Source organism: Girardinichthys multiradiatus, chromosome 5 (genome assembly GCF_021462225.1).
Source record: "Girardinichthys multiradiatus isolate DD_20200921_A chromosome 5, DD_fGirMul_XY1, whole genome shotgun sequence".
Lineage (NCBI taxonomy): Eukaryota > Metazoa > Chordata > Actinopteri > Cyprinodontiformes > Goodeidae > Girardinichthys > Girardinichthys multiradiatus.
In genome coordinates this window covers 51,908,592-51,934,297 of record NC_061798.1, presented here as the reverse complement: position 1 = coordinate 51,934,297, position 25,706 = coordinate 51,908,592, and the positions used below count along the sequence as shown (strand labels likewise).

General features: G+C 43.5%; 1 protein-coding gene across 1 annotated transcript in view; it reads right to left on the bottom strand.

Annotated features, from left to right (window-relative positions):
* LOC124867963 (striatin-like) overlaps nucleotides 1-25,706 on the bottom strand; it is a 40,679-nt gene that overhangs the window by 12,646 nt on the left and 2,327 nt on the right. The window contains exons 2-7 of the mRNA XM_047364703.1: nucleotides 7,920-8,023; nucleotides 3,644-3,717; nucleotides 2,847-2,931; nucleotides 779-949; nucleotides 567-702; nucleotides 338-497 (exon numbers count right to left, since the gene is read on the bottom strand). Of these exons, the coding sequence (XP_047220659.1) occupies nucleotides 338-497; nucleotides 567-702; nucleotides 779-949; nucleotides 2,847-2,931; nucleotides 3,644-3,717; nucleotides 7,920-8,023 (730 nt within the window). The remainder of the gene's footprint in view (nucleotides 1-337; nucleotides 498-566; nucleotides 703-778; nucleotides 950-2,846; nucleotides 2,932-3,643; nucleotides 3,718-7,919; nucleotides 8,024-25,706) is intronic.

The following is a 25,706-nucleotide window of genomic DNA, read 5'->3' as shown; positions in this document are numbered from 1 at the left end:
CATGGACTGATGGGATGGTTCTGGAGGAAACTGGTTTAGCTGCAGCTTCCAGTTTGCTTGGACTGCTGCTTCCTAATTCACCCTGAAGGTTCTGCTCTGTAACTAAAAACCAAAACAAACATCCTTTTTAAATCCAGAACACATCCTGAGAGTTTGACCCGGTTTATTTTACTGTTCTGTGTCATGGACACCAGGCAGATGTTTCTCTAAAGTTAAGCTACAGCTGCCCCATAAACCTGTCAATGAGGTTCTGAAGTTCAGGAGTTCTCCTGTGACCCCTGAATCCAGTCACCTTTCCGTGCGCTCAAACCTTTCTCCACCATCCGACCAATCTCACCCCACTCCCCACTGTCCTCCCCGCTCCTCGGCTCGGACCCGTCCAGCTCTTCCGGACTCGCCAAGAAGTCGAATCCCTTCAGGGCCTCCTCGGTGTCTGGGTCGTCGCTGATGTCGGAGGTGGTGGAGGACGGCGTGGACAACTGTTTCTTCCTCACCATCTGTCAAAGGAACCAGTTTGGGTCACAGAAACACAACAGGGAAAGTGTGGAGTATGAAGTCAGTCTTACAGCTACCAGGTCCAGAATGGTTTTGTCCTTGGACTCGCTCTCCTCGTCCTCGTCTTCGTCACTAAACTCTGCCGCGGCGCTCTCGATAAACTTGAAGGCCTCCAACATGGTGGCCGAGTCGGACATGTCGGGTTTACTGGAAGGACAGTTTTCCTGGTTAGTTCTGTGTTTTCACGAAGAACCCACTCAGGATTCTGTGGGATGGTTCTTACCTGACCATGCCGCTGTCCTTCAGGGAGGATGTCTCGGTTCCGTTCACCATGGGCTCGGTTCTCCTCTCTGATGGTTTGTCTCTGGATTCTCCGGTCAGACCGAGCAGAGCCCTCACCCTCTGGGACTTCACATCCAGGATGGTGTCAGTATATCCGACCTCCTGAAGGTACCTGAGGGAACAGGTCAGGATTTAAACTGGGCCCAGGCACAATCCAGAACATGTTCGGTTCATCTACATGTTAGTATAAGCACCATAACTGCCTGTAATCCGACGCCTATCAGAACCTGCATCAAACCAAACGGGCCAGCCATCCCTCCCCACATGCATTCGTGAACCTTGGCTGCCCAGGATTCTGTCACTGGTTCCCCGCCGTTTCTTCTTTGGATCACGCTGATAGATCCTAACCCCTGAAGACCGGAAGGAACCCACAGAGGTGCAGTTATGGAGATGTTCTGACCCAGTCATCCCGCCATCCCCATTTGGTCCTGGTTATCAAACTCTCTGAAGTCCTCATGCTTCCCATTTTTCCAGCGTCTGACATCAGCTTTAAGGACAACATGTTCATTTGTGGCATAATACACCCCCACCCCCGACAAGTGTTATTCATCTCAGCTGTCAGCGGTCATAATGTTATGCTTGATCAGTGTAATTTCTTAAATTTAATAAGAGAGTGTTGCAAAAAGCACCTACACCTGATTTAAATAAGCTGTTTTTAAAGTTCTGCAGAACTCCTGATCCATCCTCTTCCTCCAAACGTTCCTGAAATTTTTCTTTTATTTTCTATCATTTCTTCAGAATCAACCAGGATTTGGAATAATCCTGTTTCCCCCCCCCCACCCGAACATGTGGTGGTCCCTCCAGAGACTATCTGGATCATTCCCAGGGTCTCCTTCCAACGGGATGTGACTGGAGAACCTCCAAAAGGAGGGGGCCAGGAGTCATTCTGCTCAGATGAACCACCTCAACTGACTCCACACTGATCAAGGAGCTTCTAACTTTTTCCGGTTCTCCCCGGTTGTTCCAGGTAACATCGGGATCCGGTTTGTTTCCTCACATGTTTGCTGGATTTAAAACTAATGTGATCAAACTTCACGAGCTGGACTGTCAGGATCTGTAGGACCAGATAACTGAAGTTCTGTTGTTGTTGTGGAGTTTAGTGGAAATTCTTGGAAACATGTTTTCTATGATGAACAGCTCTGCAGCAGACTGGCTTTAGTGTCCTCTGTGCTGGTGCTAAACCTCCACAGCTGGAGAAGCAGCCGTGCCGCGTTCTCCTGACTCAGATCCACACATCAGCAGCTAAAGAAATTCTGATCCGTTTGATACAAAAATCCCACTATTTAAGATTCGGGACAAAAACAAGGTTGTTTATCTGAAAACAAGAATCTGGTTTGTTTCTAATCAAACAGAACTTCATGTGAGGAAATCAGGCTCAGAAACAAATATTTCAACAGCTAAACATTCAGAGACCAAGTTCTTTAAGTTAGCAGGTTGAAGGCCTCAAACAGAACCAGAACACTGTCAGGACCAAAACATAGTTTACCTGCTCACCCCAGAATTCCTCCTCACCACATTCACGCAGAAGAAGATTCTGCTGGAACAAGATCAGATCAGTACCTTCAGCCAAGAATCCAGAGAACTGGACCCAGCTGACCTAAGAGCAGCAGTCGGTACTCGGAGGATGGAGGTTTTCCTAAACAGCATCCAGTGTTCGTTCCTCCCTCCTCCCTCCGTACCAGCCGCTCCGATCGCAGGAAGCATCCACACAATCCTCCATTCAGCATTCCCACAAACACTCCGAGGACAAAACAACGTCTGAGCTGCTGCACACTCCCAGTGAGAGGAACGGGTCGATCCCAGGAGGGCTGATCTCCAGGAGGCAGCAAACCTGGCAGGTGGCTCAGGTGGGAACAGCTGACCAGGGAAATGGGCCCACGACACTGAAATATCCCAGCTTTAAAAATAACAGTGAACTCCAGTCTGAAGATCTGGATTGATGAGTGTTAATCTGTAATAAGATTTACTGTGTGCTGGTGTCCCATGATGCTCTGTGTGTGTGAACTCACTGTCGGAGCAGCTGCCGTCCCTGTTTCCAGCTGAGCTGATGGCTGCTGTTCGGAGGACTCGCAGCGTCGCTCTCATTCCCTTCATCTGAGGTAGAAACACAATGAGAAGCATCCATCCGTCCATCCATCATCTGTTTATCTGTTAGTCCATCCATCCATCCGTCCATCCATCCGTCCATCCATCATCTGTTTATCTGTACCTCCATCCATCCATCCATCCATCCATCCATCATCTGTTTATCTGTACCTCCATCCATCCATCCATCCATCATCTGTTTATCTGTTTGTCCATCCATCCATCTGTCCATCCATCCATCCATCCATCCATCCATCCATCCATCCATCATCTGTTTATCTGTACCTCCATCCATCCATCCATCCATCATCTGTTTATCTGTTTGTCCATCCATCCATCCGTCCATCCATCCATCATCTGTTTATCTGTTTGTCCATCCATCCATCCGTCCATCCATCCATCATCTGTTTATCTGTACCTCCATCCATCCATCCATCCATCATCTGTTTATCTGTTTGTCCATCCATCCATCTGTCCATCCATCCATCCATCCATCCATCCATCCATCCATCCATCATCTGTTTATCTGTTTGTCCATCCATCCATCCATCCATCATCTGTTTATCTGTTTGTCCATCCATCCATCCGTCCATCCATCATCTGTTTATCTGTTTGTCCATCCATCCATCCGTCCATCCATCCATCCGTCCATCCATCATCTGTTTATCCGTCCATCTTGACATTTTACAAATTTAAGGTTTAAAGCACTTTTAATTCTCACCTGAATCGTAACTCGGAGGTTTGATTTCTCCTTGGTTTAGTTCTGTCCCATATTTCAGTTTGTGGTGTTTGGCTCTGAGGTCAAACAATAAACAAGTAAATAAAAATATCTGACCAACCAAAAAGCTAAAATATGTCACAGTGAATACACTCTCTGACAAAAACTGTAAATTGCCAAGTTTGGCACATGGAAGAAAGAGTCAGAATTGAATCACAGATGTTTACAAGTAATTTTTTCCAAGTCTAAGTCAAGTCTGAAGTCTGTAATAACTGAAACTAATGCTTTAAGAAAGCTTTCAGAAAAAAAAAAACAATAGCAGAACCAGAACCAGAACCAGAACCAGGCTCAATGTGAGCAGCCATCTGCCACAACCAACTGGGGGTTTGAGAGAACAGAGCAGACACAAAAAGAAAACAGAAGCACTGATCCAGGAGTACTTTCTATGGGAAAGAAAAGTGAAACATTAATGGTTGTAGCTCCTTTAGTGGCTTCATCTAGGAGAGAGAAAGGGTCAAACACTGAAAGACAGGGTCAAGTGGATCATCTGTAGAAGGTGTCACAGGTAAATACAGAGTCAGGCCAGGTGTAGCTTCATAAAGTTAAAAGCTGAAATAACAGTAAATAATGCAAAATTGGAGAGTAGTAGGAGAATGTAGCAGAGAGAGTGAAAGTGGTCATTATGTCCTCCAGCAGCCTAAGCCTATAGCAGCATAACTACAGAGATAGCTCAGGATAACCTAAGCCACTCTAACTATAAGCTTTATCAAAAAGGAAAGTTTTAAGCCTAGCCTTAAAAGTAGACAGGGTGTGTGCCTCACAGACTAAAACTGGGAGCTGGTTCACAAGGAGAGGAGCCTGATAACTAAAGGATCTGCCTCCCATTCTACTTCTAGAGACTCTAGGAACCACCAGTAAACCTGCAGTCTGAGAACAAAGTGCTCTGTTAGGAACATATGGACCAATCAGATCTCTGATGTATGATGGAGCTAGATCATTAAGGGCTTTATATGTGAGGAGGAGAATTTTAAATTCTATTCTGGATTTAACAGGGAGCCAATGAAGGGAAGCTAAAATAGGAGAAATATGATCTCTCTTTTTAATTTTCATCAGAACTCTTGCTGCAGCATTTTGAATCAGCTGAAGGCTTTTAACTGCATTTTGTGGACATCCTGATAGTAAAGAATTACAATAGTCCAGCCTTGAAGTAACAAATGCATGGACTAGTTTTTCAGCGTCACTCCTGGACAGGATATTTCTAATTTTGGCAATGTTCCGGAGGTGAAAGAAGGAAATCCTAGAAACCTGTTTAATATGGGATTTAAATGACATGTCCTAGTCAAAGTTAACACCGAGGTTTTTTACTTTATTATCTGAGGTCAATTTAATGCCATCCAGGTTAAGTGATTGACTAAGAAGTTTCTTTTTTAAAGACTCTGGTCCAAAGACGACAACTTCTGTCTTGTCTGAATTTAGAAGCAGAACATTTAAAGTCATCCAAGTTTTTATATCTTCAAGACATGCTTGTAGTCTATCTAACTGGTTGGGCTCATCAGGATTTATGGATAAGTAAAGCAGAGTATCATCAGCGTAACAGTGAAAATTTATCCCATGCTGCCTGATAATTTGACCTATTGGAAGCATATACAGGTCCTTCTCAAAATATTAGCATATTGTGATAAAGTTCATTATTTTCCATAATGTCATGATGAAAATTTAACATTCATATATTTTAGATTCATTGCACACTAACTGAAATATTTCAGGTCTTTTATTGTCTTAATACGGATGATTTTGGCATACAGCTCATGAAAACCCAAAATTCCTATCTCACAAAATTAGCATATCATTAAAAGGGTCTCTAAACGAGCTATGAACCTAATCATCTGAATCAACGAGTTAACTCTAAACACCTGCAAAAGATTCCTGAGGCCTTTAAAACTCCCAGCCTGGTTCATCACTCAAAACCCCAATCAAGGGTAAGACTGCCGACCTGACTGCTGTCCAGAAGGCCACTATTGACACCCTCAAGCAAGAGGGTAAGACACAGAAAGAAATTTCTGAACGAATAGGCTGTTCCCAGAGTGCTGTATCAAGGCACCTCAGTGGGAAGTCTGTGGGAAGGAAAAAGTGTGGCAGAAAACGCTGCACAACGAGAAGAGGTGACCGGACCCTGAGGAAGATTGTGGAGAAGGGCCGATTCCAGACCTTGGGGGACCTGCGGAAGCAGTGGACTGAGTCTGGAGTAGAAACATCCAGAGCCACCGTGCACAGGCGTGTGCAGGAAATGGGCTACAGGTGCCGCATTCCCCAGGTCAAGCCACTTTTGAACCAGAAACAGCGGCAGAAGCGCCTGACCTGGGCTACAGAGAAGCAGCACTGGACTGTTGCTCAGTGGTCCAAAGTACTTTTTTCGGATGAAAGCAAATTCTGCATGTCATTCGGAAATCAAGGTGCCAGAGTGTGGAGGAAGACTGGGGAGAAGGAAATGCCAAAATGCCAGAAGTCCAGTGTCAAGTACCCACAGTCAGTGATGGTCTGGGGTGCCGTGTCAGCTGCTGGTGTTGGTCCACTGTGTTTTATCAAGGGCAGGGTCAATGCAGCTAGCTATCAGGAGATTTTGGAGCACTTCATGCTTCTATCTGCTGAAAAGCTTTATGGAGATGAAGATTTCATTTTTCAGCATGACCTGGCACCTGCTCACAGTGCCAAAACCACTGGTAAATGGTTTACTGACCATGGTATCACTGTGCTCAATTGGCCTGCCAACTCTCCTGACCTGAACCCCATAGAGAATCTGTGGGATATTGTGAAGAGAACGTTGAGAGACTCAAGACCCAACACTCTGGATGAGTTAAAGGCCGCTATCGAAGCATCCTGGGCCTCCATAAGACCTCAGCAGTGCCACAGGCTGATTGCCTCCATGCCACGCCGCATTGAAGCAGTCAATTCTGCAAAAGGATTCCCGACCAAGTATTGAGTGCATAACTGTACATGATTATTTGAAGGTTGACCTTTTTTGTATTAAAAACACTTTTCTTTTATTGGTCGGATGAAATATGCTAATTTTGTGAGATAGGAATTTTGGGTTTTCATGAGCTGTATGCCAAAATCATCCGTATTAAGACAATAAAAGACCTGAAATATTTCAGTTAGTGTGGAATGAATCTAAAATATATGAATGTTAAATTTTCATCATGACATTATGGAAAATAATGAACTTTATCACAATATGCTAATATTTTGAGAAGGACCTGTATATAGTAAAGAGAATTGGCCCAAGTACTGAACCCTGTGGTACTCCACAATTAACCCTGGAGTTTAAAGATGATTTATCATTTACATGAACAAACTGGAATCTGTCAGACAGATAAGATTTAAACCAGCCTAGCGCTGTTACCCTGATCCCTACAGCATATTCCAGCCTTTCTAAGAGAATATTATGGTCGACTGGATCAAATGCAGCACTGAGATCTAACAGAACCAGAACAGACACAAGTCCATTATCTGAGGCCATAAGAATATCATTAGTGACTTTCAGCAGAGCTGTTTCAGTGCTATGATGAGCTCCGAAGCCTGACTGACACTCTTCAAACAGGTCATTGCTGTATAAATGTTCACACATTTGATTAGCAACTATTTTTTCCAACTATTTTTGTTCTGAAACAACCTGAAGTCAAACACTAAATACACGAGTCACAGATTGTTCATAAAACCCGAGTCCCTGACCTTCAACTCCTGGTCAAGTCTTTGATTTAGTGACTCGGCTTTTAACTGAAATTTACTGGTTAAGATGATTTAATATCAAAATGTATCCTAAATCTACTAAATCAGAAGTTTTATTTCCCCACAGTCTGGCTTTAATTCGAATAGAACAATTTTATTATTTGTTTCTGAAGGAAGACATTCAGCTGCAAAAATATTTCCCTGACTTGTACGTTTTATTGGTACGTGAAACTAAAGTTTTCCGAGTAAAAGGAGTGAGCTGGAATCATCTGGAAACTTCTCATCTGTGAGTAAAACCCTTCAAATCTACAGCTTGCCGCTTCATGGAGCTGCTGCAGGGTCCCTGAATGACTGACGAGTTGTTAACACCAACACATGAGGACTTATCCTCATTTCCCACAAGGTTCAGCTTCCAGACACTGAAAGGTTCTGATTAACACCTGATGATTCAGTGAGAGGATCGGCTGCTGAGGCTTATCCACCACAGTTACAGAAAATCACACTTTCATTTAAATACATCCTTCCAGATGTTAGTCCTGCCGTCCCAGCTTACCTTTCCTGTTTCAGGGCGTACTCCAGCATCTTGATCCGTCTCACAAGGTCCTTCTTCAGGTTCTCCTGTCCACGCCGTTCCCCCTGCAGAAAGGCAATCTGCGCCTGCAGAAACCACGGAGACACAAACACATTCCAGCTTTACTCTGTATTCAACAGCAACTCTGGTATTAAGAATTAATCCCTGTTGAGTTTTCCATTGAACGGGAGGCAGATCCTTTAGTTATCAGGCTCCTCTCCTGTGGAACCAGCTCCCAGTTTTAGTCCGTGAGGCAGACACCCTGTCTACTTTTAAGGCTAGGATTAAAACTTTCCTTTTTGATAAAGCTTATAGTTAGAGTGGCTTAGTTTATCCTGAGCTATCTCTGTAGTTATGCTGCTATAGGCTTAGACTGCTGGAGGACATAATTATCACTTTCACTCTCTCTGCTACATTCTCACACTACTCTCCAATTTTGCATTATTTGCTGTTATTTCTGCTTTTAACTTTATGAAGCTACATCTGGCCTGACTCTGTGTCTACCTGTGACACCTTTCTGGAGAGGGGCATCGTCCGAGCTTCTGCTGGAAACAATTTAAGTCTCACCCTCTACAGATGATCCACATAGCCCTGTCTTTCAGTGTTTAACCCTTTCTCTCTCCTAGACATGGCTACTGACTGAGCTTCTACTGTAACTAACTCTATGTGCTCTCTTTCAGACTCTAACCTTGAAAACTGTCTCAGAGTTTATCTGTTCTTTCTTTCTAGATGAAACGACTAAAGGAGCTACATCCATTAACATTTACTTTTCCTTCCCATAGAAAGTACTCCTGGATCAGTGCTTCTTTGTTCTCTTTGTGTCTCTGCTCTGTTCTCTCAAACCTCCAGTCGGTCGTGGCAGATGGCCGCTCACACTGAGCCTGGTTCTGGTTCTGCTGGAGGTTTCTTCCTGTTAAAAGGGAGTTTTTCCTCTCCACTGTCGCTACATGCATGCTCAGTATGAGGGATTGCTGCAAAGTCAACACCAGTGACTGTCCACTGTCTCTACATGCTCATCCAGGAGGAGTGAATGCTGCAAGTCACTGACTGGATGCAATCTGCTGGGTTTCCTTAGATAGAAAAACTTTTTATCCAATTTGAATAAATAACTGAATCTGACTGAACTGTTCAATGATTACGATTAATTGGAATGTATGAACCTGACTTTGTGAAGAACCTTGAGACGACATGTGTTGTGAATTGGTGCTATATAAATAAACTGAATTGAACTGAACAGTAAAAGTTAGTAGGAAACAGAACAGCACAGAAATAGCTCAGGAAACCCTCACAGGGTCTAATAAAACACACATCTTTAAAATGTCCGAAGCTGTTTGGACAAAACAAGATAAAATAAGTAAAGTCTATGTTTAAAGTGATATGTATTTTCCTCAGGCACCATCAGATCCTGATCCCTGCTGACGGATAAGCCTCATTCCTGATGCTCAGGAGGTTTCTGGGCTGCGGGGTTGAGAGGTCACTGACCTTAAAGCCTCCTGAGAAACGAGACCAACTGAGTGACTGTCGACCTGTTCACATGTCAGGCCTCTTTCAACCAAATTGTTTTACCATCTGAGGACGAAGCAGCAGCGTGGGAAAGGATGACACATGACCGACTGATCTGAGCTCATGTGTTAAACACTGGAGAGGAGGGAGAACCTACATTTCCATAATTTATTCCTAAACAGAATATAAATCAGCAGGAAGACATACACTTTCATCACAAACATATTAGAAGCGTAAACAGAGAAAATTCCTCCGTTTGGGATATCTGACGGAGGAATTCCAACAACTTTGTCTCTGACTTGGACAATGAGCCTGATTTGAAAGTGCAGAGGGTTTGGAAGCTGCAGACTCTCCCTGCACGGACCCAGCTGTTCCAGCCAGTAGTGACATCACGGCACCAATCCTGCAACATTTCTGAGCCTGAATGTTCTGCAGCCTTACCACCCTCTCCCTCTCACACCGACACGTGTTTGTGAGTACAGTCTCTGTAAAAGCAGAACAGCAGATAAATATAATACACAGGTTCACAACTAACATATCTAGCTGGCAGCAGGGCTGGATTTAGGAGCACTTCCTCCTGTCATAAGAAACCTGCACAGCGCTTTAGACCCAATTATCAGCTGATTCTTACCAAAAATCTTTGATCCACCATCAAGCATCATCTTCCCTCCATTGGTTTGACTATTTGACCCTTTTCTAACCAAAGCTGTTACACTGCTGACTAATCTTCTAATCTCCTTGCTGCTGATATTATTCGTGTGTTTGAATGTGAGCACTAAACGCAGGGTGAATGTTTAGTGGCTTAGTTTCTCTGGAAGCTATAAAATCTCCTCCCTGATCCTGCAGCAAGAGGTTCAGTTATCTGGACCAACAAAAGATTCTGAAAGAGCTGGTGCTGAACCATCAGTGGACTGTCTCCAGACTGACAAGTTCTTCAGACTTCCTCAATGGACTGCTACCACCAGACTCCTACACAAGTAGGAGAGGAAAATTTTGGGGGCCTGTCTGAGATCTGTTGAAAGGCTTTGGAGTTATGGGTCTACCTCTCGTATCATATGGCCCCTTTTAACTGAACCTTTCTGTTCTTATTTGGCAAGTTGATACAATGGAGCCAACCTGCCAAACTGGCTGCAAGAGCGAGCTCTTTTTTAGACCTAATAGAAAACAATCGGTGAGCTGCTGGAACACCGTCTTTTTAGTGCATTGAGAAACTGACCAACCGTTAAAAGGAAACACCAGGCCAGCAGTGAATGATGCGATTTTAACCCACAGCACTGCTGTTTCCTCTGGTTTCCTCCCATTGACTGTTTCAGGATCTGTTTTAAAGTGTCACTGAAAAAAATGGAACCATGGCTCAGGTCCACTGATCCGAGTTGTCTCCAAGCATAATACGCATCTAATGTGGGTTAAAGCTGTGGTTCCTGTAGTTTGGGTCAGAAATCAACTAGTATGAGGTCTTCACATAACTGCAGAAACGTAATAAATACCAGAAACAATCATGTTGAAGCAAATTTATGCTCCAACTGAAGACATAAAAACAGAACTAACAAACATAAAAGCAATAATATACTGGCTATTAATATTATTAGATTCCTGATTAAGAAACTTGGAAAGGCTTGTTTGCTCAGCTAGGACTCTTCCTCTGAGCTGTTTCTCAGATAATAGTTATGTTATAAAATATTGTCTAATTCAAATTCATATTTCAAAAATACTTTATTAATCCCAAAGGGATATTAAATGTTGTTGTAGCTCATATTATGTAGGTTTTTAAAAAAAGCCGTTGTAGATGCTGATGGCTGTGGGCAGGAAGGATCTTGTTGGGAAAAGGTATATAAGTTATCATTGTTTAGTTTAAACAAGGTTTATGTTTTAAGTTCTACTCTAGTGAAGATGCTTCCTGTGATTGTTTTTTAGTGTGTAAAAGGTTTGTGGAAAGTTAAGGAATGTGGTCTGGAGTGGATCACTCCCTGGACATGACATGCTCATACCATATATGGGAATGACCACTCTTCTAAGTTGAAATCTCTGTAAGAATTGGCAGAATCAATTCCCGCTTTTTGCTTGTAAGAATGTGAGTTGTAAATAAAAGGCTGGTGCAAGGATTTTTCCTTTGTGAGAAGGAAGTCGCTGTTCTGCAGAGGACCGTCTCTCCCTTGCAAGTCAAACTTCCTGTCTGCGCAGCCTCCAGAACGTCTGGAGAACAAAAATCCTGCACAGTGAATTCTGTGTTGTAACCGGCAAATCGACTGAGGGGCACCAGGAGGATGGATCAACGCGTTTTGACAGACAGTGTGAACGACCGCGCAGGTAAGACGGAACCAACTAAGTACTGGTCCTTCTCAAAATATTAGCATATTGTGATCAAGTTCATTATTTTCCATAATGTCATGATGAAAATTTAACATTCATATATTTTAGATTCATTGCACACTAACTGAAATATTTCAGGTCTTTTAAATTTTCATCATGACATTATGGAAAATAATGAACTTCATCACAATATGCTAATATTTTGAGAAGGACCTGTATATTAAAAGGAATACGCAAGCCGGTAAGCTTGGCGTTTTGAAGAGGCCTGATAATAAACGGAGTGTGTGTATGAATGCAGAATCACATGATTCACTCAGTGAGACAACCCGAAACCTTGCTGGTGTTAACATAAAGTTGTTAACAACTGAGATGTGTCATGGGGAATTCTGATTTGGATATTAGGTGCCATCAAATCTCAGTCTAAAACTCCTGCACTCTCCGAGATTAGAACTCAAAGCGGAAAACCGGATCAAACCAAGGTGTTTGATCTAGAAGCCTGTTTTCCGGGAGATGTTGGGGCCCGTTGAGCAATTCTGTTTGATTTGATGGTACAAAAAAAAAAATTTTTTATAAATATATATATATATATATATATATATATATAAATACTATACCCCTGTTAGATAAAAAAAAAAAGAGCGGAGTTCAAATAATAATAATGATAAACTAGAGTAAATAGGATAACAGTTTGTATAATACAGCACAGAGAATAAAAATAAATAGTGCTAATATAAATTAATAGAAGTAGAACTCAGTTCTTAATAATAGTTTTTAATAGATATAAAAAACATACAAATAAAAACTCTTAAAATGGGGAACTGCGTCCAGAAGCAGCCCCTGTTAGGACGGGAGTTTAGACAGAGAGCAGATAATACCATCATTAACCAGACTAAACAAAAAATAGGAGAGCCAATCATTGAGTATAGACTGAGAATGGAAGAAGTGTTTAAAAGGAATAGTGGACTGCAACTTGATAATGGTGATGACACTCCCTATAAACAGCAGTTAAAAATCTCTCCAGGCAAATGCTTTACTTGAGATTCGAAACTGGGTCACAAAACATAATATTGATCTACCCACCTGCTTGGTTAGCAGTTGGCAGAACTGGGCAATGCATGCTGAAAGGTGGTCAGTGGAAAGAAAAAACAACCCCCTACTGATACCTTCTATGTGGAAGATGAAATATTTTATGCAGGACCGGTAAGTAGGAGGAGGGATAGAATGAGAAGAGTTTACGGAAGAAGAGGAGGCCTTAGGGGGCGTGAGAGAGAGAGATGACGGAAGAGATGATGTATGCTGGGTTTGTGGAAATTGTCCAACTGAGCAACCCAATCAACAATCACTGGATAAGGGAGAACAGATTGTTGTTAAAGAAAGAAAAGGGGAAGTTGATGAGAAAGAGGAGATGATAGCAGTAGCATACATGGATAATCTGAGATCCTCTCCATATGCAACAGTATATGTCAGTCTACATGAGATACTAATAACTTCACCTACTGCAATGTTTAATGATCTGATTGAATATGTGAAACAACTGACTAATATAATAATGAAGTTTTTCAACAGGTGATGCTCATCCAAGAAGAATGCAGTGTTCTAGGAAATGCAGCTCATTTATTAACAATACATTTTTCTTCAACAGGTGGAAGCTGGAGAAATAACATCACACTGTGTGGACGTTTTGTTGACTAATTCAATTCAATTCATTTTATTTATATAGCGCCAATTCACAACACATGTCGTCTCAAGGTTCTTCACAACAGTCAGGTTCATACATTCCTATTAATCCTAATCATTGAACAGTTCAGTCAGATTCAGTTATTTATTCAAATTGGATAAAAAGTTTTTCTATCTAAGGAAACCCAGCAGATTGCATCCAGTCAGTGACTTGCAGCATTCACTCCTCCTGGATGAGCATGTAGAGACAGTGGACAGTCACTGGTGTTGACTTTGCAGCAATCCCTCATACTGAGCATGCATGTAGCAACAGTGGAGAGGAAAAACTCCCTTTTAACAGGAAGAACCCTCCAGCAGAACCAGAACCAGGCTCATTGTGAGCGGCCATCTGCCACGACCAACTGGGGGTTAGAGAGAACAGAGCAGAGACACAAAGAGAACAAAGAAGCACTGATCCAGGAGTACTTTCTATGGGAAGGAAAAGTAAATGTTAATGGATGTAGCTCCTTTAGTCGTTTCACCTAGATCACCTAATCATTGGTTGGATCCATGAGACATTGTGTGCACAGACCACATGACCAAGGTTCTGATTGACTTATGAACCTCACTGACCTGACAATGATAACCTGACACTTTTTCAGACTGAACGAACCCAAAAGACAACACCTTCAAGGTGGACCCCACAAACACCATCTTATTGATCCTTGGTGGATAAAAAAAAATTGAAGCATTCAAAACAGACCTAGTGGAAACAAAAGGGGTTATGAGAAAACAATGTGCATTTTAAAAAACTATAAAAAGAAAATTATATGGGAATTTTGTAAATGAAACTGCTCAAGAATCCCTCATGAGGACGAAAATATCGAGGCACGTGAGGTCGCCCGGTACGGCGGAGCCGGGGTCCCACCGTGGAGCCAGGCCCAGGGTTGGGACTCGCCGGAGAGCGCCTGGTGGCCGGGTTGCTCCTCGCGGGACCCGGCCGGGCCAAGCCTGAACGAGAGACGCGAGACCATCCCCCAGTGGGCCCACCACCTGCAGGGGGAACCGTGAGGGACCAGTGCAAAGAGGATTGGGTGGCGGACGAAGGTGGAGACCTCAACGGCCCGATCCCCGGATGCTTAGGCTGGCTCTAGGGACGTGGAATGTCACATCGCTGGCGGGGAAGGAGCCTGAGCTTGTGCGGGAGGTCGAGAGATATCGACTAGAAATAGTCGGGCTCGCCTCCACGCGCGGCGTGGGCTCTGGAACCCATCTCCTTGAGAGGGGTTGGACTCTCTTCTACTCTGGACTGGCCCACGGGGAGAGGCGGCGGGCTGGTGTGGGTTTGCTTGTTGCCCCCCAGCTCAGCCGTCTCGTGTTGGGGTTTACCCCAGTGGATGACAGGGTCGTATCCCTGCACCTTCGGGTTGGGGAGAGGTCTCTGACTGTCATCTCGGCCTATGGGCCGAGTGGTAGTGCGGAGTACCCGGCCTTCTTAGTGTCCCTGTCGGGGTTGCTGGATAGTGCCCCTCCCAGGGACTCCATTATTCTGCTGGGGGACTTCAACGCCCACGTGGGAAACGATAGTGACACTTGGAGAGGCGTGATCGGGAGGAATGGCCTCCCCGATCTGAATCCGAGTGGTATTTTGTTATTGGACTTCTGTGCTAGTCACGGATTGTCCATAATGAACACCATGTTCAAACATAAGGGTCTCCATCAGTGCACTTGGCACCAGGACACCCTAGGCAGGAGGTCGATGATCGATTTTGTTGTCATATCATCAGACCTTCGGCCGCATGTTTTGGACACTCGGGTGAAGAGAGGGGCTGAGCTGTCCACTGATCTCCACCTGGTGGTGAGTTGGATCCGCTGGAGGAGGAGAAAGCCAATCAGACTTGGCAGGCCCAAGCGCATAGTGAGGGTCTGCTGGGAACGCCTGGCGGAGCCCTTGGCCAGGGATGTATTCAACTCCCACCTCCGGAAGAGCTTTGACCAGACATAGACATAGAGTCTGAGTGGACCATGTTCTCCGCATCTATTGTCGATGCTGCTGCCCGTAGCTGCGGCCGTAAGGTCTGCGGTGCTGTCGCGGCGGCAATCCCAGAACCCGGTGGTGGACACCGGCAGTAAGGGATGCTGTCAAGCTGAAGAAGGAGTCCTATCGGCTGTGGTTGGCTTGTGGGACTCCTGAGGCGGCTGACGGGTACCGTGAGGCCAAGCGTGCTGCGGCCCGGGCTGTGGCAGATGCAAAAACTCGGGCCCGGGAGGAGTTCGATGAGGCCATGGAGAAGGACTACCAGTTGGCCTCGAAGCGATTCTGGAAAACCGTCCGGCACCTCGGGAGGGGGAAGCAGTGCTTCACCAACACTGTTTATAGTGGGGGTAAGAGGCTGCTGACCTCAACTGAGGACATTATCGGGCGGTGGAAGGAGTACTTCGAGGATCTCCTCAATCCTGCCATCACGCATTCCGTGGTGGAAACAGAGGTTGGGGACTCGGGGTTGGACTCTTTCATCACCCAGGCTGAAGTCACCAAGGTGGTTAAAAAGCTCCGCGGTGGCAGGGCTTCGGGGGTGGATGAGATCCGCCCCGAGTACCTCAAGTCTCTGGATGTTGTGGGGCTGTCATGGTTGACACGCCTCTTCAACATTGCGTGGCGGACGGGGACAGTGCCTCTGGACTGGCAGACCGGGGTGGTGGTCCCCCTTCATAAGAAGGTGGACCACCAACTACAGGGGAGTCACACTCCTCAGCCTTCCTGGTAAGGCCTATGCCACGATATTGGAGAGGAGAGTCCGGCCGATAGTCGAACCTCGGCTTCAGGAGGAGCAGTGTGGTTTTCGTCACTGGACCAGGCCATGGTACTCGACCGGAAAAGGGTGGCTTGTCCTCTTCAGGTTGGAAGGGAGTTCCTGCCTCAAGTGGAGGAGTTTAAGTATCTCGGGGTCTTGTTCACGAGTGAGGGAAGAATGGAGCGGGAGATCGACAGACGGATTGGTGCGGCTGCCGCAGTAATGGGGGCACTGTGCCGGTCCGTTGTGGTGAAGAGAGAGCTGAGCCGAAAAGCAAAGCTCTTGATTGGTCGGTCTACGTTCCTACCCTCACCTATGGCCATGAACTTTGGGTCATAACCGAAAGAACGAGATCCCGGATACAAGCGGCTGAAATGAGCTTCCTCCGTAGGGTGGCCGGGCGCTCACTTAGAGATAGGGTGAGGAGCTCGGCCATCCGGGAGGGGCTCGGAGTAGAGTTGGTGCTCTTCCACATCGAGAGGAGCCAGTTGAGGTGGCTCGGGCATCTATACCGGATGCCTCCTGGACGCCTTCTTCGGGAGGTGTTCCAGGAGACCCAGGGGACGGCCCAGGACACGCTGGAGGGACTATGTTTCTCGGCTGGCCTGGGAACGCCTTGGGCTCCCCCCCGGAGGAGCTGGAGGAGGTGTCTGGGGAGAGGGACGTCTGGGCGTCTCTGCTGAGTCTGCTGCCCCCGCGACCCGGTCCCGGATGAAGTGGAAGACGACGAGTACAAGTACAAAACTGCTCTGATAGAGAAGTAACAAAGTAAATTTATTTGTACAGCACATTGCAGGCAGGGCAATTCAAAGTGCTTTAAATTATAAAAATACAAAATCCTAAAAACCATCAAGTTCATGACAGCCATGAGGGAAAAGTTGTCAGTGTGTGAATGGAAATGATTGATTTCATTAAAAAGCGTCTTTGAGGGACTTTTAAAAGTGCTAATAAAGGTCTGATGTTCTTATGATCATTTGCCAAACTTTTACCTCTATAAGGTTTCCAGAATTTTTTTCCAAAATCATCTAAAGATAATAAAGGTTCTACCTGAATTGAAATACTGATAAACATAAGAAAGCTATAGACCAGTCTTCAATTTACGAAATTCTTTTACAAACATAGTAATTACATTTTAAGTGGCCAACGTCTGTCCATTTTGTCTGTTTGTTTTTGTGAAATGTTTGTTTTATGTTATGTAAAAAATAGGCTATATGTGCATGATAATAATTAAAGCCTATAAGTGCAAGTATGATCCTCAACATTACCATAATATTAGGTAAATTTCTATGGTGAAACAAAAGGATTTTAACAGATGGTTGAACTATTTCCAGTCAGGTTCAGAATGATCAAATTAGATTTAAAATTTAACACAAGATGAAAAGCTCCTTAACAAAATTACTGGGCAGAATTACTATTCCTGAAATTGAGAAAACTTGAGTTAATTGAAATAAACTTTAGTTACTTGAAATAAATATAAAGTGTAATTAAAAAGGGAAGAGATGAATGAAACTGTACAGGTGTGTTTATAAAATTGGGTAAGACAAACTAAGATTATAAGACATAATATGCTCTTCATTTTTGTATTCATCAATTTTATTAAGCCTTCTAAACTGATGAGGAGTGAGTTTTTTAGAACCAATGAAACCTAAAGTAAACCAAGCATTATTAAAATAATAGCAACTTACAGAAATAGTGACCTTATTCTTAAATATAATGAGGACTTACTGCATTTACAAAAAATAGATTAGAATAGATGCATCTAAATAAAGATAAATTAAAATAAATTATTCAGGGCTGTTATAATCTTGCTGATGAATAAAAAATTTGTTATTGGAACCAGATGATTTAAAAGAGAGCAACGTTATCATGGCCAGAAAGATCAAATTAAATATTATTTAACCTTGTCTATGGTGACACCATACAAGATTTTATTAACATCTTGGACAGCATATATTATATATGGAAAGAAACAAAAATAAAGGTATAATTGGTAGCACAATGGAAAAATGCAGAGTTATTACTGAAATTATTAGATGCTGTGCTGTTACCAGCTAAATTAGTTGAGTGTAAATGTGAAGGGATTACTAGATGCCCTGAAGGAAAGCCTATATTACCTAAATTAATGTTTCAATGAATTGTGAGCCATGTGCAGAGCCATGTCTCAACAGGAGGGTAGTAGTTTACTACATATGGATTTAATAATTAATATTTACTAAAAAAAAAAAAACTTTTTTGTGCATCTTGTTTGATATGTACCCCCAAGGAAATCTTTCCTTGCAAAGGACCAGATGCTACAACGGTGGCAAAAAGGACTACCTACATTTGGAATTCCAAGAAGGATTTATAGTGATAATGGAAAATACATTTTTGTTAACAAAGTCATACAAGAACTTGGTAAATGTTTCAAGATTGACCAGAAAATATAATATAGCTATTATCCCCAAAGTGCAGGGCTGGTAGAAATAACAAATGGGACAGTTAAAAGGAAGCTTAGGAAGACAATGGAAGAAACAAAAAGAAACTGGGTTGAATGTTTAGATATATAGTAAAACTTAATATGAGGATAACCCCATCAGCTCAGGGTGGATTAACACCTTTTGAAATAATACATGGCAGACCTTATTATATACCTGATCTACAAAAAGACCTAAAAGATCCACAACAAGAGGCAACGTTAGCAGATTACATGATGAAGGCATTACAGTTTAGAGACATATAAAATGTTAATAATCTGCTAAATGATGTTTCTGAAGCCCTACAGGTTCATGGTGACGTGAAAGAAGGTGACTGGGTGCTGATTAAGACCATTAAGAAGAAAACGTGGTCTGATCCAAAGTGAGAGGGTCCATTCCAAGTGTTATTGACAACTCCTACCACTGTGAAAATCCAAGAGGGGGCTACTTATAAAGACACACTGTAGAGAGGTGAGCCTGTCAGTCTTTCCACTCAGGCTGGAAATGATAAAGTCTGACTACAAAGGGGTTGTCACCATCTAGAGGAGGCTTCATCTCAATGTCAGTGAAGAAACCAACGATCTTTCCTAGCGTTTAGGGGGGAAAGAGACTGATAGGTAAATCTAAAGGAAAGATGTTGAAACATTTAGTTTTGTTTATCACGTGTGTCCTGATTGTGTTAATAATATGCCAGATATTTCCACAATCTCATAATCTACAGAAATTAAAGAGATGGATAAATGAAGATTTTCATGAAATATTTATACAAGATATAAATTACTTGTATGAGACAAACAGCTGGTACCAATATGAAAAACTGTAACCAAGTTTAGAAACATTTCTGGTTGTTATGTATGCACTGAACTTCCTATCTCTTCCAACCAGCCCAGGTTGACAGCTAGACCAGTACCAGCGCCAAGAGATGAGTGTTTTATCAGAAACAGCGTTTCTGGTGTCAGTACCAGTTTCCGTGTGTTAATGGGTAATGTAACATTTTACAACTGTGAGGTTACAAAGTTTAAACAGTTTAATGTTACAACCATTGTTACTTACTATTATTCTTTACACCAAGCTGGACCAGGGGGAAAGGTCCATGATCTAAATAGATGGATTTCACTGGATGTGTGGAACTGCCATTTATTTGCAGTTACCTCCAAGTTGGAGTGATATTGATGCACCTGTTTATGTCACTGATCACACTTATGTCATTTCAGTTCAACCTTCCCTAAAGAGGGAACTCATCCGTGTGAAGCCACATGACGGTGTGTGGGGATCAGATGTTCCTGACGAATTTAAGCATAGATCAACAATAAATAAGATTTTGCTTAGTTTAGGAAAAAACATGCTTAGATTAGAAACTATAGATTATCGACTGGGACTGTTTGTTAATGCAACCACAAAAGCTTTTACAGGACTATCCACAGAAGTCACAGCTCTTCGAACCGTGGTGTTGCAGAACAGGATGGTGTTGGACCTGCTAACGGCTTCATTTGGGGGGTTTGCGCTCTCCTAAATGAGACCTGCTGCACCTACATCCCTGATAAAACCAACGGCAAAGATGGACACACAGTGAGGGATGCTATACGCAAATTAAATGAAATTAAAAGGGGTATGTCCTAGGATGGCCATCTCAGCCGAGAAAGCCTCTCTTCGTGGCAGATGCTCTAATGAGTTCAGATATTCTTCACACAGGAACTCACAGGCAAACTGTTTCAGACGATCCTCATGGTTCTGTGAGAGTTTATCCAAAGTTATCAATCTGCCTCCAGGCAGGAATGTTAAAATGTGTGGGCGGAATGATCTGGAGCGTCAGCATTCCCTCACAGCTTCGATCTGAACCCTCTTCCTTCGCTCCAATCTTCTGTTATTCCTGTAAAACGTCCCCAACAGCAGCTGCCCACGCCGCCAGCATCACTGACGGCAAACTCCTCGTCTCCACTGAGGGTGTGGTGGTGGTGTGTGTGTGTGTGTGTGTGTGGGAGGCTGGAGCAGGAGGAGGGGGGACGAATGAGAAAGGAGCGGAGGGGAGGACAAGAATAGCAGCGTAGCAAAATCACTCACTTCCTTCCCTCAAGGGGCGCTGAGCAGAAACCTGTTGCTTTAAAGCTGACCAGATTTTTATTAAAACAACCTGAAGCCTGAGGAGGGGCCTTACCATTAGCGCTGTCTGGGTTAAAACCTTAATCACACCTTCTGTCAGAACCGGCTGTGTCTTGAGTTATTCTCTGGTTTGTGATCCACTTTCAAGCTCTGACTCTTTGAGGAAATAATGAATTCCCTTTTTTAGAACATTAAAATCCAAACCGGAATCTAACAGAAGCTGCTGAGATTTCAAACTAACCAACATCTGTTCAGAAAGAGATGAATATTTTCCCAAAATCTGAGGAAAACATAAAGACAATCCAACTGGTGGCCCATCGGTCCACTGTGAACATGAACCGGCCCTCTGCAGGTTTCAGTCAGTCCATTCTGTTGTAGCTCTGCTGTATGTTTAGGGTCATTGTCCTGCTGGAAGGAGAGTCTCCACTCAGTCCCACAGCATGATGCTGCCACCAACATATGCAGTTTTAACATTCCAGGGTTTATCTCCTCTGAACAGAGCACCTCCTTCCACATGATAGCTGTGTTTCCTTCTTGGCTTATGGCAAATGACACGCAAGACTTCTTCCATTAAGTCCATAGAGTCCATGACTAATATTTGCCCTGTGGACAGGATGTCCCACCTGAACTATGGATCTCTGCAGCTCCTCCAGTTACCACAAGCCTTTTGGCTGCTTCTCTGGTAAATACTCTCCTTGTCACCGGGCTCAGTTTAGGTGGACCTCTATGTCTTGGTAGGTCTGCAGTTTGTCCATTCTCTCTCCATGTTCAGATGATGGATTGAACAGAGCTCTGGAGATGTTCAAAGCTACGTTGCCGGGGTAACTTGACTCAGGGTAACGGCTACCTGGCTTTCTGAAACCAAAAACCCAGGGTATGTACATACTTACCCCACAACTTACTCTGACTTCTCACTAACCCTGCTTTCTGAAACGGGGCCCTGTTTGTTAAAATGCTGAAAACCATTCACTCTCCAGCATCAATCTGAATGGTACTGAGGAAAACCCAGCTGCCTGCAGCATTAAACCAGCCCCAAAAACAGCTCAGCTGCAGACATGTGACCACACCAGTACTGTTTAGAGAGACATGGTCTGTCAAACAAGGAGTGAGGACCCTACCATGTGCATGAAGTACAACTCGTACAATGAATTGTTTATATCAGGGGTGTCCAACTCCAGTTCTAGAGAACAAACATGTTTGAGGTGTTCTCCTGGCTCAACGCCCCTGAATCAAATGAAGGATTCATGACAAGACCAAACTGGAAGACATACAAAGGGCTAAATCGGTCATTAATTCAGCTGTGTTGGAGCAGCGACACATCAACAGCAAGCAGGACACAGGTCAGACCAAAGTTGGACACTCCTGGTCTACATACCAAAACGACTTCAAAGTAGCAGCTCACAGTTTTATAAAAAAAACACCCCTAACCAATATTTCCAGCTAGTTCTATAGTTGTATGATGATTTTATTAAGTCGGTTTATTCTGGTCCCAGTTTCAAATGTTGGAACATTTTAAGAAGAAAATAAAGTTCTGTACATATTCTTTTATTTCTCTTGAACGAACCTGATTTTTGTGCACGCTCACAGCCCTGATGAAACGGGACAAAATGTGGAAATGTTCACGTGGTAGGAATCCTTTGCAAAGTTCTGCAAAAGCTACTGTATTTTTTCTAGAACCTTCCTGTGAGCCAAGCCCAAGACACTAACTATGATGTGAATCCTCAGCTGAGGAGGTGAAACCATCTGCAGCAACACCGCAGTCCTGAGGAGGTAAATGACACCTGAGCACAAGATTCATTGAATGTCTCCAAACTATGCTATGACTTTTTTCTGGGTCAAGAACTAAAGTTGAACCTTTCATTTGATGTCCTTTCATATGTTGAAGAGGTTTAATATTTAATTAAACAATTTTTGGTCTGTCAAGTAATGTTCTGGGAATACCAGGCCAATATGGCGGTGGTATAAGAATAATTGATGAAAGAGTGATTCGAGCAGTGGTATTATTGAACAGCAATCTCTGCACACGTCTGAAATAAATTCACAACTTCTCCTTCAAATATAATAATTTACTAAAAGAAACAATTCAACTCCAAGTTAACATATTTCAATTAACAAACGTGTTACTAGGCCTGAACAATTCAACTATAACTACCAAGCAAAATGAAGGAATAAAGAAAACAAATAAAGTATGTACAAACATATACGCATGTGCAGACACTGTGGCTCTTGCTGCCTCTGCGGAGAATCCTGATAAAGTGCTCGTAGCTCAGCAGAAGACCTAAATGTGTGACTGGGATCCCTGCCTCCTGGATGTCTTGTTAACAACCCCGATCAGAGTGTGGGAACGTGTTTCTGTCCTCGCTGCAGATCCCACCTACACTCCACACTCTGAGTGTGTTGGTGTGACAGAACACTGCACTCAAGCTGTGTGGGTGGACCGTAGACTGTATGTTAGCAGGAGGACGCAGGGATCTCTGCATCATGCTGAAATCAGGTGTGAGGTGTTAGAACGGTGGAGAACATCAAGATGTTTCAGCTTCTTTCCTCGAGTTTTTGTAGCACGTCATGTTTGCGACAGAGATTTCTCATTAAATTCCATTTAATAATGTTTAAAAACTCCAGAAACCAGCTGTAATGTTGGGATTTGTACTATTTTCTCCACTGTTGGTTCCATCAATAAATATCAATTAATTCGAAACTATGATTAACTGCAGTTACTGTGTTCAGGTTAGCACTAAGAACCGCACTTTTTCTGTTCCTTCCTGGTTCTAAATAGGTGTTTCTGACATGCAGTCACCGTTTTTTATCATTTCTTTTACTGTTATCACAATAAATATCATGATAAGATGTTCAGTCCATATGGTTCACCCCTAGAACCAACAAAGGAAATCCCAGAATCAGGAGTTCACATGAGACAGAGGACGTAAGCTTCTACTCCAGCTTTTCCATCAGCATCTCAGACGTCACTCAAAGACTCCTGGATCTGTAAACCTGTCAACCTGTTAGTTAGCTGGACCTTCAGAAACAAAACCAGCCTGAGATGCACAATAAAATTAATCACAATCATCATCAGAACATTAACATCTGCAACCCCCCCAGAAGCCTGCCTGGACGTAATATTTGACACGCTGGTCTCTTCTCCATGCTGCTCAGTCACTCTTTGTCTTCCTGTTAAGCATCTGACCAACCGGACCTTCAGGTTCACACCTGGGCAGGGCTGGGCATCTCCAGTCCTCGAGGGCCGGAGTCCCTGGTCCCAGACTTCTGAATCAAATGGCTGAATGACCTCCTCAATATGCAGTCAGGTTCTCCTTGTCTACAACAGAGCAACCTTAGTCCTCAAAGGGTCGGTATCCTGCTAGTTTTATATATATATCTCTCTACTTCAACACGCCTGAATCAAATGTATGGCCCATTGCCGGGCCTGTGCAGAACCTGACTGCATACTGAGGAGGTAATTCAGCTATTTGATTCAGAAGTGTTGGACCAAGGAGACATCTAAAAGTTGCAGGTCACCGGCCCTCTAGACTGGAGTTGCTCATCCCTGTTCTAGGGGCTGAGATGCTGAAGTTCATCAGTGGAGAGAACATCGTGTTGATGGAGATGTTCAGGAATAATACGGAAATTAAATGTTTCCTGACCTCACCATCACAGTCTGAACAAACGATGGGCTGATGTTCTGACTACAGGACCCTTCAGAGAACCTTCTCCAATCCTCAATCCGTTTCCACTGAACCAACAGATAAAACTATTTTTAAATAATTTTGATTTCTTTTCTAGCAGACGTTTTCATAAAAACATGAACTCTACCCAAACTAAGGAGCTGAATGTGTTTAATTCAAGCTTTAATGAAGAGATGCCATCATCAATAAAACCGGTCCTGACCCTGTTCATGTCCCGCTGAGCGGACAGAGACACAGACAGTCAGACAGAGGAAAGGAGGAACTACGGAAATCTGATTTTGCTCAGAAATGAAATCAGACAGAGGACAGACAGCTTGACATCAAATGTCTCATTCTGGAGTCCAAACCTGAAACAAACACCTGGACTGTGTCAGCTGATCACTCAGACTCTAACCTGCAGAGTTCTGATTTACAAAGGAGACAACCCCTCAGCTGGGTTTCTGTTGACCAATCAGAGCTCAGCCAACCTGATGAGGAGCAGAACCCCTCCACGGTCAGTCAGCTCCACACACATGTTGGGATTTTTTATTAGAACCAGCTGAACCGGTTCTGGACAGGCTGCAGAGAACAATGGAGAAACTTGATATTTAGCTGTTTAAGTGAAGGACGGGGAAGAATGCTACTGAAAAGGGCTTCAGATGACAAGATGCACATGAATGCGCCACAAATCTGGCTTTAGCCTACAAACATTTCCGATTTCAGAGTTTTTAGTGAGGACCCTGAATGCACCATGAAGCAGTGAGTCCCTGAGGTCCCCGGAGCAGCCGTTACTTCTAGAATAATCTGTGCCGAGTCCCGGCCAGCATGATGTCGGATTGCACCAGAGGGGAACTCCTCGGACAGCAGCAGCTGATTGGCTGAAAGCTGCCAAATGAATGAGAGCAGTCAGTGTTTCCTGGTCCTTTAAACTGAGAGACCCTCGAAATGTTTCAGGTTCCTTAACGAGCTCAAGCATCAGCATCAGGTTGACTATCTGGCATAATTAAATATCTTTTCACAACAATAACTCCTAATTACCTAAAGACTCATTTACCTCATTATATAGTTCATAATTCAGTTTAATAATGTCATTTCATTGAAAAATTATCAAAAACTAAATCTGGTCAGTGTCTGAAAATCTCCCTAATGGGAGATCCAATTTAGATCCACAGAGTTCTGTTACATCCCAGTACCGGCTCAGAGAGGAAATATGCAGTGTTCCACTTCCTGAACATCATTCATTTCCCTTCCCTCTGCTGGCCGGTTCCTTTCTACTTTCAAGAAATGATT